Source organism: Catharus ustulatus, chromosome 6, assembly GCF_009819885.2.
Source record: "Catharus ustulatus isolate bCatUst1 chromosome 6, bCatUst1.pri.v2, whole genome shotgun sequence".
Taxonomy (NCBI): domain Eukaryota; kingdom Metazoa; phylum Chordata; class Aves; order Passeriformes; family Turdidae; genus Catharus; species Catharus ustulatus.
The window spans coordinates 27,214,699-27,230,483 of NC_046226.1; the positions used below are offsets into that span (position 1 = coordinate 27,214,699).

Below are 15,785 nucleotides of genomic sequence, written 5' to 3' on the forward strand. Positions count from 1 at the left end.
TTATAGAGACTACTTTTTTTAAAATATCATGAAGGTCAGAAATTCATGTTCTAGGATTCTAATTTTACAAGCCTAAAACAGTATACTGGTCTTTCTTTTCAGGTTTGTTCTCACAATAGCTTTTTGAAGCAAACTCCTGAGTATTCACAACAGGTTTATGTGTGAATTATTCTCTGAAACAACTTGTCTCACTACACTGCCCAAATCCATAAAGACCCTTAGCATCATGCTTGAAGAAGGTGCAGTAACCACGAAATTTCTCCATATCACAATAAAGTACCTGGATTTGGTCTGAATGGGAATTATCTCGATAAAAAAGTCTATTATTTACCAACACTCATAAAGATAAAAACATACAATATCTGAGCACTGTACTCCATCCATTCCCCCCCCTTTATTTAAAGTAAAAACAGAATAAAATCCTCCAGCTAAAAATATTTATAGAAAAATTACTAGAAGGATATTTATCAGCCATAGTCTTGGATACTGAATGTATCTCTTCTTGAGCAAATTCTATCCAGATGTAGATCCCATGCCACAAATTTGGCATTGTCAACAGCTCAGAATTAAAAGGGGAATTTTCTATAAATCTGCCAAATTTATATATTGGAGCTGCATTTGTTAAGGAAAATAGTGACTAAACAAGCTGCACTGTCCTTCTAATCTCAGGAAAATATTAGAAACTGTAAAACCATATATAAATCAAAACCTTTTCAAGGCCCTAAAGGCCTTTATTTTTTCTGAATAATGAGCTCCATTCCTTTGTCTCTTAAAAATGTGTTTATTAACATGAATAAAATTTACAATCATATGCATTAAACCATCTTACTTGGCCATTTTCCAAGCAGCCTCTGAAATGTGTGCTTCAGATGAGTTTTATTTAATGCCAATATTACCATGTTATTACTGTTTTTATGTGAGAAAAATATTAAATTTAATTATTTGTATGGCTACCAATAGGAATGCCCTAGTTAAATTTTTCACTTTTCATGTAGTAACGCTTCTTTTAAAGTTCCAAACACTAAAAAAAAGATAGGTAAGAGTAGATACAATTGTGTCTACATTATCTATCCCTACATTATATTTTATTTCTTTTTTATGTTCATCAACAAAAGCCAGTATCATTATAACCCATAAAAAGCTTGAATACCTGCAGGTTGGAAAATGCAGAGCCATTTCTGTTGACCTATTCAAGCAACAGGGCAGAAACTTGATATCAGCTTTGTGTGCCTGCTATTGCTAGCCATTAAATTTATCAAATATTATTTGTGCTTTAATTGCGGTGGATTAAGAAAAATGATGTCATTATATTTTTGTCTTTCATAGTACCATGTAAGCGTATCTGGCAACATGTGTTTTCCCTACTGAAAAATAATCTTTCCTTCCCCAGTCAGTCCTTCTTTCTGTAGCAGGGATGTTTTTTACAGCAGTTGTAATCAGATCCAGATGCATCATTTCCTGTTTCTTTGTATCTGAATATACACCTTCTTTATTTCTTGAAATTACCAAGTCTTTGTCATAAAATAATGACTTCTTACTAATTCACTAATTCTGGGTATAAAGACAAGAGTAGATTTCCTTCAGACCTGCCAGCAGTTTACCAGCCAGAGTAAAGCAGAAACTGAATCTGAAAGAGCCAGGTATGCACACACCAGGAGGAGGGGGTGTGGAAGGTGGGCCTGGGCATCTCTGAGCATTGATTTCTGCACCACCCTCTTTGTTGTGTCAAAGTAAAATATAAAACCCCGCATGGAGCAGAGAAATATTCATATTCTCTTTGAACTTCAGCGATATGAAATTCAGGATATGTCATGGGGACTTCTGACTTCCTCTGTAACACAAGTCTCAGAATTCACTTCACTGATCTAGAGGTTTCTTTCTGTAAATGCATCTAATCATTAGTCAAGCATTTTGTCTTAATCTTTGGACCATCAAATGAAAAATCTTCAACATGCCATTAATTACTATTAGTTACTCTATCAAAAATGTCCATCTTCTTGAAGTTTATAAAAGTAGGCCCGTAGTGTCCTTCTAAATAAATTAATTTAGTAATGATAAATTCAAAGGAATAGGCATTTTAGTTAAATGAATCCACGTTCACAAATCATTTCCGTGTGTGTGAATGTGGCATACAGTCAGAGTAAACAGTGTATGACTCTTACATCATTGTTTCTCAGGAAAAATGCATGACTGTTTAAAGGCAGAATTGCCTCTCAAATTAAAAACCATCCTCTTGCTACAAAGGAATGTTGACCTAGGCTGGACAGTTTTGGAAACATTTTTTAAACTTCATGTTTGTGTATGCCAAAAGAAAATGTCTAAACTTTCACTAAAGAAATCACTGCACACTGAAATTAACTTTTGAATTGGCTGTAAACCTTAAATACCCAAGTGACTAGACCAACAACTTTGAAACAGATGCAATTCTCTAAATCTTTCAGGAAAATATTTCAAACAGGGGAAAACATTGCTAGCCACTAGTATGACATCTCTGAAAATTTATCTTAATTTTCACTAATTTGGTTTAACACAACAGGTATCAGCTGAAAATTTTTAAAAAGAAAACTAAGATCAATTTAGCGAAGTATCTAGTAGTGAGTCATCCTTAAAACTGTTATCACAGTGATTTTAAATGTGCAAGAGGGATGAGCTGCTTCAAACACAGATGAAATGCTTCAAATTGGATTTAGTTACTGTACCTCCTTAGTCTCCTCAGAAAATGCTTGCAGAATATCAGTCTGCCTGGTGTAGTTTCCATTGGCGTCTTGTAGTCCCTGGAGAATACGCTCTCTCAGAACCAGGACAGAAACACGTAGCTGGTGCCAGAGTAGTTGCACTGTATGGATATCAACTATGACATTGACAGAGTAAGACAGAAGCTTCAGGGAAAACTCAGTCTCTAGTAGAGCATGGATTTGTTCAACATGATCAGATATATCTTCACAAATATCCTGTAACGGAAAAATAAAGCAGATATTTAGCTATGGGCATGGTCCTTTCATGGATCAGATCTACTTTTCATGTACTTTTAATTAATTGCAGAATTGATATTTTCATAGAGGAAATATACTGTAGTTAACACATTCAGACTTTTTTCTTCTTTTTTTTTATTCGTGGTAATGCTACAGCAACTGAGCCAGCAGCTGTCCTGTTTGGCAGTACTGCTCAGTGAGTGCAGAGACAGCATACAATAAAGAAGGATGGCACAACAAGATCACATGAATCACAAGCAGAAAGCTAACACCATAAAGTGACATCCTAGAAGACAGCAACAGTACTGGAAGTGATAAGATTGCCAGGAGCTGTCTCCCTCTCTGCTACACACACACACACGGATGTAACCACCAGTTAAAATGCAAAGAACCTGGTCTGTGCCATCATCAAAAAAATTCAGTTTGGGTAGAATTTAAATCTAACCTCTATAACCAAGAGGCACAAAAGTCTGTGCTAGACTCAATGGGAATAAGCTATGTCTGCTACGCATTGCTGTCTCTGGTGGTGACAGGGCACTGATTTTTGCACAGTCTTGCTCTGGGCACGAAACTGAAGATTGGTGGAAAAGGAAAAAGAGGGAAAACAGAGAAGCTGAAAACAGCTGTGTTCAGAAAGGAGAAAGAAAATATGGGTTACCGGGTTATAAAGTTAAACTTTTGATGGGATGGTATCCTCCAAATTTAAAATCAATGTTACGGATCATTAGGGTTGTGCTGCATACAGAACAAAATAATTTCAATCTACTCGTAATTTTCTTTGGAAGGACGAATTACAATACTAAAGAACATTTAGGCATATGCTATTGAGCATACAAGTAAGAAAATGTGACTAAAACAGTGAAAAAATTCTCACTGGACTCTAGAAGTTTTTTCCAATGTTTCTGGCAGCAACTTAAGGTGACTAAGATTTAGGACTTAATACCATATTTAAATCTAAGACCTATTTATTTAAAAAAATATTCATTTAATTCAAGCATTCTGAAATCTTCTTTATACATATAAATGAAAGCGAAAATAATCATAATTTTGTATTTCAAATTTGCTTCTGAAATAATTCTGTCAGACAATTACAATGAAATCTTATGTCTCTGATGATACTTGGGATTTTGTATGGCAGTAGCACAACAGGAAAATCAGTAAACCTGATTACTTCTAAATTAATAATACAGTAGGATATTATTACAGATTTGGCATCTTCAGCATGAAAGTAAAGGCAAAGTACTTAATATGTAATTGCATGTATGTAACAAATCAAAAGAAAATCAAATCTCTAGATAATAGTAAATAATTTTGTATGACAGATAGTACAATATTAGCTGTTATCAGGTGCCATTGGTAGGTACCCATTTTAGTAAAACACTGACAGTTACATTGAGTCCTCTGTAGGAGTAGTTCTCAGAAATGCCAGAAGAGCACAAAACTTTGGATTTTCAACGAGTAGATCATTGTAGATGCATTGAGAGAAAGGCAGCACCTCTTCCCCTGTACCCTCAGTCCTCTTGCTGTAACAAGCAGCATCTTTATTTGCAAGTACAACACACACAGCCTCACCTGCTCAGGGCTTCCAATATCCACATACTTCCAGGTGAGAAAATAGATCTCTAGTTATCAGATTTAGCGTGCTCATCTAATGCTACAGACACAGAGCTACAACTCTCTGAGCTTTGGAAAAAGATCAAATTATCCATTTAGCCTACTATAACTGATACACGCCTGAAAAGCACAGTTGTAATTCTGTGTTGTTTCAAATGTTTTAAAGAATATTTCTAATTAATTAGTTTAACTGAATTTGTGTTTACTTCTCCAAGATTGTAAATTTTTTTCCTCTTGGCCAAAACGCACTTTAATTTTGATTTCAATCATTAAAAATAGATTGTGTCCAGTAACTGTAATTTTGTAAATTAGACACAGTCTACAGAAAAGTACTTAATATATTCCATTTAGACTATTTATGTGAACAAGCTTAAGGATGTGCCAGACTCTTAAACAAGCTTTTAATATTTTCAAGCTTCACACATACAGTTACATGCTGAAATCAACTACCATATGAATTCTCAAAGTGGTTGAGAACAGAAAGCCACAAGAAGAAAGAACTGACAATGAACAAGTGTCTTCTGACAATTGTTTAATAATGAACTGAAAATATTGGCTAATGAATCTAGATAATACTCTAAATCAAGAATTCAGACCCGCACTTCAAACAAGTTTTCTCTTGATGTCCTGTTATGCTAGCTACAAAAGCATCTCAAATTTCTGAAGTAGACAAACTTTGAACAACAAACCAACTTTGTACTGAAATGCAAATCCCAGCATCACTAGGGATTTGAAAGAAGAAGATATTCAAGAACATATGTTGTTCATTTATGCATGGTTTGCTAGAAATTGCTCATTTTTCCTCAAAAAGCAAAGTCTACTTATCTAGACTACTGTGGCACACAGCAAGTGCTTCATGTACTGACAAGGTAATTAACAGCTCCTTACAGCTTCAGTAATGGAGAGAACTTGATCACATCCAAAATCACGTTCTCTGATCTTAGCATATAAAACCACTGTGTCAGTAAAAGACAAAGTACTAGCTCTTAAAGGATTTAGATTATAGACAGAATGGGTGGCTTACCTAAAGCTTGTAAAAAATAATTTAGGGCCCTACTGATACACCCTTTCCTTGATTTTAACTGTTATAGGATAGTGTGAAGGCTGTGCCAATGACAGAATATGTGTGTAAAGAAAGGTTAATGCTAGCATTCAGGTGAAAATAATTACAAAGAAATTCTAACTTTTGCCTTGTAAGTTAATGTAGATTAGTATTCAGTAGAACAGCATTAATAAAGCTGCATCCTATTTACTTGCATCTTTTCTCTACACTTACCTGGCACAAACCAAACATACTGAGAGGAAACAATATAACGTCAAATCCAGCTGACATTTTCTAGTAAAACTTTTTCTTTTTACTATACCCGATGTCTAGATTTACATATAATTCAGTAAAATTAAGTAATTACACCTAGCACCTGAATTTAATAATTTTCTGTGATCACACAGTTCAAATACTGCACAAAAAAGTAATGTGATGTAAGTTCATTATTTTACTGAGGCTCAGTATTAAGACCAGGTACACCATGGTTTCATTCTCCTCATTCTTCCTAGCTCCTTGTAGGTGACAGCATTAGCTAGAGCAAAACCAGCAGAACACAGTTTTGTGCCTTTTTACACTTTGTATTTATAAATAAAGAACACCAGTGTCATGAGATGGTACCTAAATGCTGTCATGAGTTGCCACCAGAAGTGACAGGTAGATAAAATAAATCATGCACTTTTAAGTAATAATCTATTGGTATTTGTTTGTGAATTAGCATAGTTCCAGGTAAAAGGTAATAATATAAACCCTTCACATATATGTGGACAAAATCTTCCCCATTTTAATAGTATATAGTTTCATATCATATATATACATAGAAGGTATTATAATCTTCTGAAAGCACCATTGCCAAAACAATTTTTGTAATCATTAATCTCACATGTCAGCTAGGCATTTTTATTTTTACACAGTTTCACAGCATTAATAAGGTAAAGATTTTGTCATCCCCTCATGGGCTTTCTTGTAGCACTGACTGTGGAATTTCTCAGGCTACAGAGGTTGTACCCCATTTGGCTGCCAACTGCCCACTTCACTCAGTCTTTCAGACAGCTGATCCTGTAATTCGCAGCTGCTGAGTCCATCAGCCTGCTCATAGCCCTCCACATCAACTAAAATAGCCTGAATTGCAAACATTGCAGTAGATGAAGAAAAAGTGCATAAACAAGAGCATTGAGTCAATGAAAACAGCTTTGATGTTCACTTTTACATGTATTTGCTCTCTGGTCCCTAAGAAACTGTGTTAAGATGTACACAAAACCACTGAAAGATAAAAGGCTGGGATATGTTACTTTAGAGTTGGTATCAGTGACAGAGAAACTATACTTTGTTCTTTGATCTTGCTGTAAAACCTCAGCAGGAAAAACAATTTTCTGCTGAATCTTACAACTGCTGTACATACAAATATAATCTATGATTTAAGAAAATGTTTATTTGGTCTTTCCTTTTAAGTGCCTTTTAATTCCTCAGAAGACAAATATTTCAATCAGAACGTACAAATTCTTCTGTTCAGAAAAACATTTTAGAATATATGCCATAGAATTTTAGATTTGTTACTCTAATGGAACTTGAAAATTATAAATTAAACTAACTCTCTGCACCACCATTTATGCTTATGCATATACAAAAAGGAAAAGAGAGAGATTTTTGATTCTGAACATCTTTTAGAACACTAATTTTCCTTTAAAATCCACTCTGACTTCTCAAAGACAGTTTCCCATTTTTTTTCATCTCTACCTGCTGTACAATAAAGTGTTACAATAAAGATTAAACTGATCTATTATTGGTGAAACCTTCAGAACAAATGGTGCACATAATTTTTTGCAGCTATTTTTAAGCAAACAAGTCAAACAAAATTATCATACATGAACAATCCAGACTTTGACTAAGCAAAATCAACTTCCATGGAAAAGCTGGGTCTGACTTTGAGTTACCAGCCTGTCAAAAAGTGATTTAAGTACTACAGTGTACCTTGAGTGGCTGTGCCATTCAGTGACTAAGGGAAATGGATGTGTTATGCCGGGAGAAGAATGCCAAGGACAGCAGCTACCAGGAGGGTTCTGAGATCACTGACCCACCCTTGCCTTCTGCTGACACTGACAGCTTGGAAATACTTTGGTCCTCAAAGCTTCTCTGCTCTTCCCTCATGGTACTACACATATGACTGATTGTTTCTTTTCCTGGCCCATCATCATTTTCTGCATGTTATTTTCTTTTCCAGCTTGGTTTTTATTTTGATTAATTTACTCTCAATTTTACTCTCAATTTACTCTCATTATTTTAAGTGAGGAGCATTTTAATTATTGCAAAATTCCAGTAGGTGGATCTATGATCCTCTTACTATTGTACAAATATTGCTATTGAAAAAGTCTCCAGAAAGTTTTGAAAATAAATATTTGGTTTGGTGAACTCTAAGTAGGCATGTTTCTACTGTGTTTTGGTATCTCAGGAATTGGCGAGTTACATTTTTATATCCCTGTACTTAGAAATAATGTGAAAGAGATACCAGATCATCAGTTCTTTGACAGAGCTGCTAAAATAGTAATGGCTTCTACGTAACTGTAACAGAGTTGTTCTGTGATAATTTAGGAGTTGTTTATGCGCTTTATTAGTTTGTTTTTTGCATAAGTATGTTGGCTGACTATTTATCTGCAAGGAAAATGACCAGGAAAAAAGGAAGAAGTAAGATATTATATCACATGCCAAGCACTTCAGGCTGAGGAAAAATGCCAGAAATGTTAATGGTGAAACTCCTGTCTTGGGATTCCAGCAATTTGCATTTGTTTTGCCATATGGACCATTGCTGGGGCCAAAGGATCAAACATACTGGGAACATGCAAAAGATCCTTTTGTCCAGAAACAGGGCAGTTGCTGCTGGAAGTTATTCCAGCTCACTTGCCAGGACCAGCTGCAGTGTCTTACAAAGCCAGGCCAGCCTGTACTTTTTCTGCAGGAGGGAATGGCTGCAGGGAAGAGAGGCTGCTATCAAATGTTTAGTTACCCTACTAAATTTGATCAGTAAATTAATGGAAAAAGACTTTTTGAACACAGCATTCACCACAGGCCAGATTCTTAATTACAAGGCAGCATTTGGATCATCCAGGAATCTTCAAATAGCTGATGCACAAAATCACTCTAAGGCCTGTGGTGGAACTGGAGAGTCACAGAAGTTATGGCAGTAAAATGAGGCACATCAGAACAGTATTGAAAGAGTGTTGTGTAGACAAGTCTGGGCTAGCCACTGCTGAGATATTCCTGACAACAGTAGCATTGGCGCATGAATTACATTTGTATAAGAAACTGCAAATCCGAGGTGAATGCAGCAAAGAAGCTGCTGTGGGAAGTGATGCAACCTCTGCAACTAAATACTGTTTTCCTAAATATTCCTGAGCTTCCACTGGTTCTACTGTGCAATGTGTCTAGAGCTACAACCTAAAAACTCTTTGAAAGCTTCAAAATAAAAGATACGTTCTTGTATCTCCAAGTCCACAGTGTTTAGAGAATTTTCCTAGTAAAGTTATCACTGTAGAACTTTCTTTCTATGCATAACTGTACAAATTTCCATTTGTCTTACTTTAGACATGTTAAAGCAAACAGATTTTTATCAAGACCCAACTGAAAATTTTAAAATAATTAAAACTTGACATAAAATGCCATATTTGTGCTGACTGAAGTCTGGTTTTGTACTACACTCTGGAAGACATCATTGCAGAGATACTCTAGAACTGTTCTTCACACGACAAGATAAATAGTACTGAACTGAGCAATAGAGTAGCAAGTTTTGCTTCTGGTTATGTCCAATAAAAAAGGAAAAATACCAAATTCATGAAAACTTAGTCAACCAAGTGGTGGTAGAGATAAGCTTGGGAAAAAATGCGTATTTCAAGTTCCTGTTCACTGGATAATGGTAATTATATATATATCTATAACTAAATTGCACTGAATATTTAAGATCACAAAGAAATAAGAAAAAATTATGAGTAAGCTTTATACTAAGCATGCTCATCATGTGTTATATATCTCTAAGTGGAATATCTATTCATATTTATGGAATGGAAAAGAGAAGACTTATTAAAACATCCTTCAAATACTTTTCGCATAACTACTTTTTCTGCCGTAATAGAAGAATATAGGACATATTTTCCAATTCTCTTGAGAACTACCTTTGATTCTTACATCTTTTACTGTCTTTACTCAGCACTTTCTTGCTTTCTGTATACCATGCATACTAAGTGCAATTTAAAAGCATTTCTAACTATTTTAAATTACCACACGCAAATAAAAATTGAGGGTGCAAATGGAAGCACATTTTACCCACAGTGAAGATTTACACTCTGCAGTAGCTAAGCCAACCAGCTCTTGGTAGCCTGGCCAGGACTAGGTAGATTTCAGCTTCAGTGCAGGGAGCAGTTCACTGGCTGTGAGGAAACCCCTACTTCCATGTCATGCAAGACGTACTAAAACTTAGTGCTATAAAAAAATCATGTCAGCTATATGAACAATAAGAAAGAAGACCACTCCTATTATTTCATCATAACTTTGATAATTTTATGTTCAATATGAAGCAGCTAGCAGAATTCAATGCTATTGCACAAATAATTCAATAATTTTCCAGCAAAAATGGATATCCTTTTGAAAACAGTGAGTTTCAAATGTCTATGCTGGCAAAATATCGACCCTGAAAGTTCAGCTTTGAATGTGTTCCACTCTTGTTCTCTCCTAATTTTCAGTTTGAAGAAGATTTTTAATTACTCTTGGCATAGAATAAGAAAATTTCAATAATTGTTTAAGCTTTCTGCAGGGCCATAGGATCTTCATTGTCTGAGCTCTGTTTTCTGGTGAGACAATCTGTTTTTGCCGTTTCTACAAGAAAATAGGTGCATCTATCTTATTTTTTCAGTTTATAGATTTCTTTAGAAATACTCAGGTTTTTATTAAATTCAATATATTTAATTAGGGTCTTTGAGAACAGCTGCTCTCAAGAGAAGAGTCTAGGTAAAAGAGAAAAAATTTCTTGGAAAAAATTATTGTTCTTGAAATAATGAAGTTCTAAATTACAAACAAAATTTATCCCTACATAAATAGCACAAAGTATTTTGGGTAGCACTGAACTACTGAATTAAAGGAACTTCAAGTTCACACAGGAGAAAAATTCAGGCCTTCTGCATAGGCATGCAGAACACAACAGAAAAATTTTAATCAAAATATTTTGACTTTCTCGAGCCAAAGCATACTAACCCCATTCACTTTCTTTGACTGAAGCATAGTGACTATAACAGAATTTAATAAAGGATGGTGAGACTCTACTCTCATTTCAAATGAGATATGAAGAGTCAGAAGTGAAGAACTGCCATCTGTGCCAGGTCTCCTATAATGAAAATTGATAGCATGATAGGAAGTTTTCAAGATAAGTGGCTGTTTATATCACTGTAGCTAAGCCTCCAAGAGCTTCTGTGACATGTTTTTGAAGTTATTTTCCCTCAGTCATCATTTAGGACAGCAAAAGGGACAGAATCTCACTTGGTCTTTATTAGTAGACTTCACTTTATTGGCACTGTGTTTTCCCCTTTTATGTTGTTCAATGAATCATAGAATCATTTTGGTTGGAAAAGACCAAAAGCTAACATTTAATCAATGAAATCATACGGGAATTACTGAGATTTTTTGCCTGATTTAGAAACATGAAAAAGAAGGCTTAGAGTCTGTACTGCATGCTGCTTGATGTTTGTGACCTTCCTGCCCTCTCTCCTGAACAACAAATATTGAAGTCAGTTGGAAAGCCCTTGTAGAGCTGCCAATGAGTTAGTAACTGCTACAAAGCACTTAGAGCATCAGGAGGCACTTCCTGTAGTCTGAAACAGCTACCACCTACCCAGGGTACCAAGAGGCTTCTTCCATTCTGGGTATCACTTACTGTAATGTAAGGGTCAAGGTTAGAATGTATAAAGCTGTGCTAGAAAAAAAATAAATTATAAATAAACAAATATCCACATAGCACATAAAAACAAACACAAAAAAAGGTCACCTAAATTTGCTATATTGAGGAAGAACAATTTGAAAGACTGGAAGAAAACTATTTTACATACTTAACATCATAAGTGAATGAAGAAATAAAGGAACAAATTTTTAGGAATTAAGGAACTTTTTTAGGAAAATATTGATATGTCAAAGAAATCTAAAACATACAAGACTTTTATTCTAATTTCAATTCTGTATTTGCACATGAAATTTATTTATTTAATTATGGAAAGAAATCTGAGCAGACTAATCAAGTCCCTTATCACAGAATCAGAGAATTGTTTGGGTTGAAAGGGACCTTAAAGACCATCTCAGTCCAGCCTTGCTGCCATGGGCAGGGACGCCTCCCAGTAGACCAGATTGCTCAGATCCCCATCCAGCCTGGCCTTGAACACTTCCAGGGATGGGGCAGCCACATCTTCTCTGGGAAGCCTGTTCCAGAGCTCACCATCTCCCCAATAAAGAATTTCTTCCTAGTATCTAGCCTAGACCTATTCTCTTTCAATTTGAAGCCATTTCCCCTTGTCCTGTTGCAACAATTCCTGATGATCATGATTTTTTTGATTCTTGATTAGAAGATATATCAAAAATTGTTTATTTTAATGTTCCTGTGGTTCCTTTTTTTTTTTTTTTTAATTTGACTGGAAATGCATTAAAGATGAAACTAAACAACCCCACCTCCTTCTCCTAGGTTTACATTCACAATATCAAAAATAGGTTAGATGTTTTTGCAGGTTTTTTTAGAAGGAATGGAATAGAGATTAAATTGGATACCTGTACTCATAGGACTGGCATGACATTCAAAGCACACACTTACATGGTACTTTACACACAAAAGCAACCAACATATATTAACTAGTATTTCATGCTATCTGATTATTTCCAAGTCTCGCTGCCATCCTGCATGTCTATAATATTAATACAGATATATATTTAAAAGTTTGTGTATTCTCTGTCAACAATGGTTGCTTGTTCTGGCTGCTTATAAATAGAAGCATGACAGAAATTAACATTTTAATACTAGAACTGGGTCTTTATATTTAAATGAGACATAATATTTTAGTAAGAACTATTCAAATACACTGTACTTGTAATTTAGCGATAAGTTACAACACTGTAGAGCACATTCCAGCAACATACTCCTACAAGGCATATTCCAGTGTGACGTTTTGAGAAGACAGCTTGAGCCGTGTTAGGATAATTCTAATGGCTCTGATTTTTGGTTTTACAAGAGAATTTTCTGGTGTAAAGCACTGACACATTTAATGGCTGTTAAGGTATTGCTGCTCAAGAAAGTACTTGTTCACTACACAGTAGGACTGAAGTGCCTTGAAAGAAGGAGCAAATGAGCAGTGTTTATCTAAATATTTATTCATTTTTATGTATACATATGTGTATGTATAGGAAAACGTTTATTATAGGTTGCTAACTGGAATTAGAGCCTTGATTTATAACACACTTCATAGTCAGTGTCATTTCCATCTTTAGGAAACCAAGACAGCATGGCCTGTGAGATAAACTGGTTCTTATGTTGACAGTAAACAGTTTATCTCTGAACAGGCTTCTTTACATGCCATTTTATTTTCAAGTTAAGAGGTAAGTTATAAATTATCTTTGTCTGGACTGTAGCTTTCAGGGGTGAGTGTAACTCTTGCCACTGTGCAGGTTCAATGAGAAAGGTTGTTTCCATGCCTGGGCTTGTAAAGCAACTCTTTGAAATTCAATAGCCAAACTTGTCTGTGCAGAAGTTAATGAACCTAAGTGGCTTCAAGCTTCTAATGTGTGTTTGTGCATTTAAGTCACATGTAAAAACTTAAAATTTCCTGCAAAAATAGTCATTATCAATTTAGCCTTGAACAGAATCCTAAATTTCAACGAAGTCAAATCTTCTATCTTCCTCTGATATGATTCACAATAAATGGCATTGGATCCCTGAGTTGTGGTATTCTGAAGTATAGACAGGGAATAGGAAAGCTAAGTGGCACATAAATTGCAAGTGCTCATATTTCCATACTCTTGGAACAACTGGGCTGGCTCTGCAGAGCCCTAGCTGGGTCACAAGCTTTCATCTGAGCTCAATTGGCCGTGCTAGGCTGGGCTGGACGTGAGCCTGGGAATACAGTAACCCTGCTTGGGCATCATACCCAGCTCCCAACCCTGCCAGAGCCTGGCTCTCCCTGCCCAGCAGGGCAGCTGCACTGCCTCTCCCTCCAGCACAGCTAATGGGAAATGCCCCTGGACACTGAGGGACTGTCTGTCTCTGGTAGCTTTTACTGTACAGCAATCTTGAGAATAACATTTTGTATTTTCAACACTTTTCAAATAGACAATATATTTCTGTGCAGGTCATCTTCTACCAAAACATGAAATCCATAAGGCTATAGAAAAACAGAAAATATTTTCCTTTTCTTGACAAGCCACAGTCAGATCAGCCAATCTTGGCAAGTCTGAGTAAAATGGAAGGAGCACTGGTATTTTAAAACAATCTTTTTTAATCTCTCTTACAGTTCCTAAATATTGACGCCTTTCCACACAGACATTTTCATCAGTTCATAAAAAATTTTGTGAGACAGTGAGTCACTCTGAGCCAATGGGAAGCCTGAGAAATTCTTGAAATAGTATTGATAACAGCAAGTCTGTCAAACCTAATATATCTATATAGCCCCTCTACATCCATTTTCTTAAAATTCTACCAGTGACTATAATTCAATATCCTGCCCAACATTAATCAAATATGTCCTGTGTTAATCAAATATTAACATATTATGTAGAACATTGTGATTCCGCTCAGCCATTGCTATAAATTACTTCCAGCAAGAAGACATACTAAAACCCATGCCAACTGTTTAGCTCTTTAAATAAGGGGTCAATGGAGGGCATAGTTCTTAATAGAAGTGTATCACACTCCAATACTGAAGCTTGAAGGATGGCAGAACGTTACAATTGCTCATTGTAATGGCCCTTTCCCAAAATATTAATCCTACCTTCCTTTGAATTTCAAAGTGTGAAGAATTTCATAAATTTACCATTACTGTTTCTAATTCTTTATGTCTTTTGCAATTTCAGATGGGATCAGAATCGTCAAAATAATTCATAAACTTCAGCTGAAGATGTTTATAATTTATAAAAAACATTTTGCAGACTTAAAATTAAATTCAGGTAATACTCAGAATTGAAGTTGACTCTACACTTTCTGATTTTGTGTCTGAGTTAAGCACACTGCAGAAACAAAGTAAACCACGAAAAGTATTAATTCCTGAGAAAGTTTTTTCACTTATCAGTACAGACAATAAATAGAGACGAGGCAATTACCATACCAACTACGTATCTCATTCAAGGCAATCACATCAACATTAAATTCAAAATCTGTTTGCACAAAAAGTTACCAAGTCAGAAGAAGGGCAAAAGAAAATATAACTACAAATGTGACAATAAATGAATCATAAGTAGAGACAAAGGAATTAAGTAGGAAAATTTTAAAAAGAAACGTCTGCATGGCAAAGACTGTGAGCAATAGCAAGCAGGTTGCTCATGGAGGGACACCCCTCCAGTATGAATCCAAGAGTGCTCAATAGGGATAAACAGTAGATCCACTTCAAAATCACATTCTCAGTCCAAAACAAAATGGTAATACAGACATACCCACAGAAGAGTAAAAACACCTCTCTAGGTTTTTCTTATATGGAATAGAATTAATTCAGGCTCCTACTTTACTGATACATCTCAATATATGAAGCAGCAATCAGAAGAGGATATGAAATGGAGCAATAATAGGCACCTACTACACTCAGTATGGTATCAAGCACATAAAGCTGTAGTGGAATTTTCCACTCCTTTTCTGAGCTTTTAATGAAACTTTCAAAAACAGCACTTTGGAGAAGAATATGACAATTGCCATTACAGAGATACATGAAAGTACTAACTTGTTTATCCAGCAAGGGCTAAACAAGAGCAATTGGCCACTGATGCATGGGCAGCTGAAGAGCAAAAATAAAAACCTTTTAGAAGTCAATGAAAAATTCCTATCCAAATAACAGATGCAACTGCTTCCATAATCTATGGGCTGATTTCCCATTCGTCTGGCACCTTGTAGAATCTACACGTCAACAATTCTCTACCCAGTGCCAACTTTTGCTTCA

The 15,785-nt window shown here is 35.5% G+C and overlaps 1 protein-coding gene across 4 annotated transcripts in view; it reads right to left on the reverse strand.

The window, feature by feature from the left end:
• Window positions 1-15,785, reverse strand: part of AKAP6 (A-kinase anchoring protein 6) — a 265,979-nt gene that overhangs the window by 180,748 nt on the left and 69,446 nt on the right. For all 4 annotated transcript variants that reach the window (XM_033061959.2, XM_033061958.2, XM_033061956.2 and 1 more), the window contains exon 3: window positions 2,700-2,951. In XM_033061959.2, coding sequence (XP_032917850.1) covers window positions 2,700-2,951 — 252 coding nt within the window. The remainder of the gene's footprint in view (window positions 1-2,699; window positions 2,952-15,785) is intronic.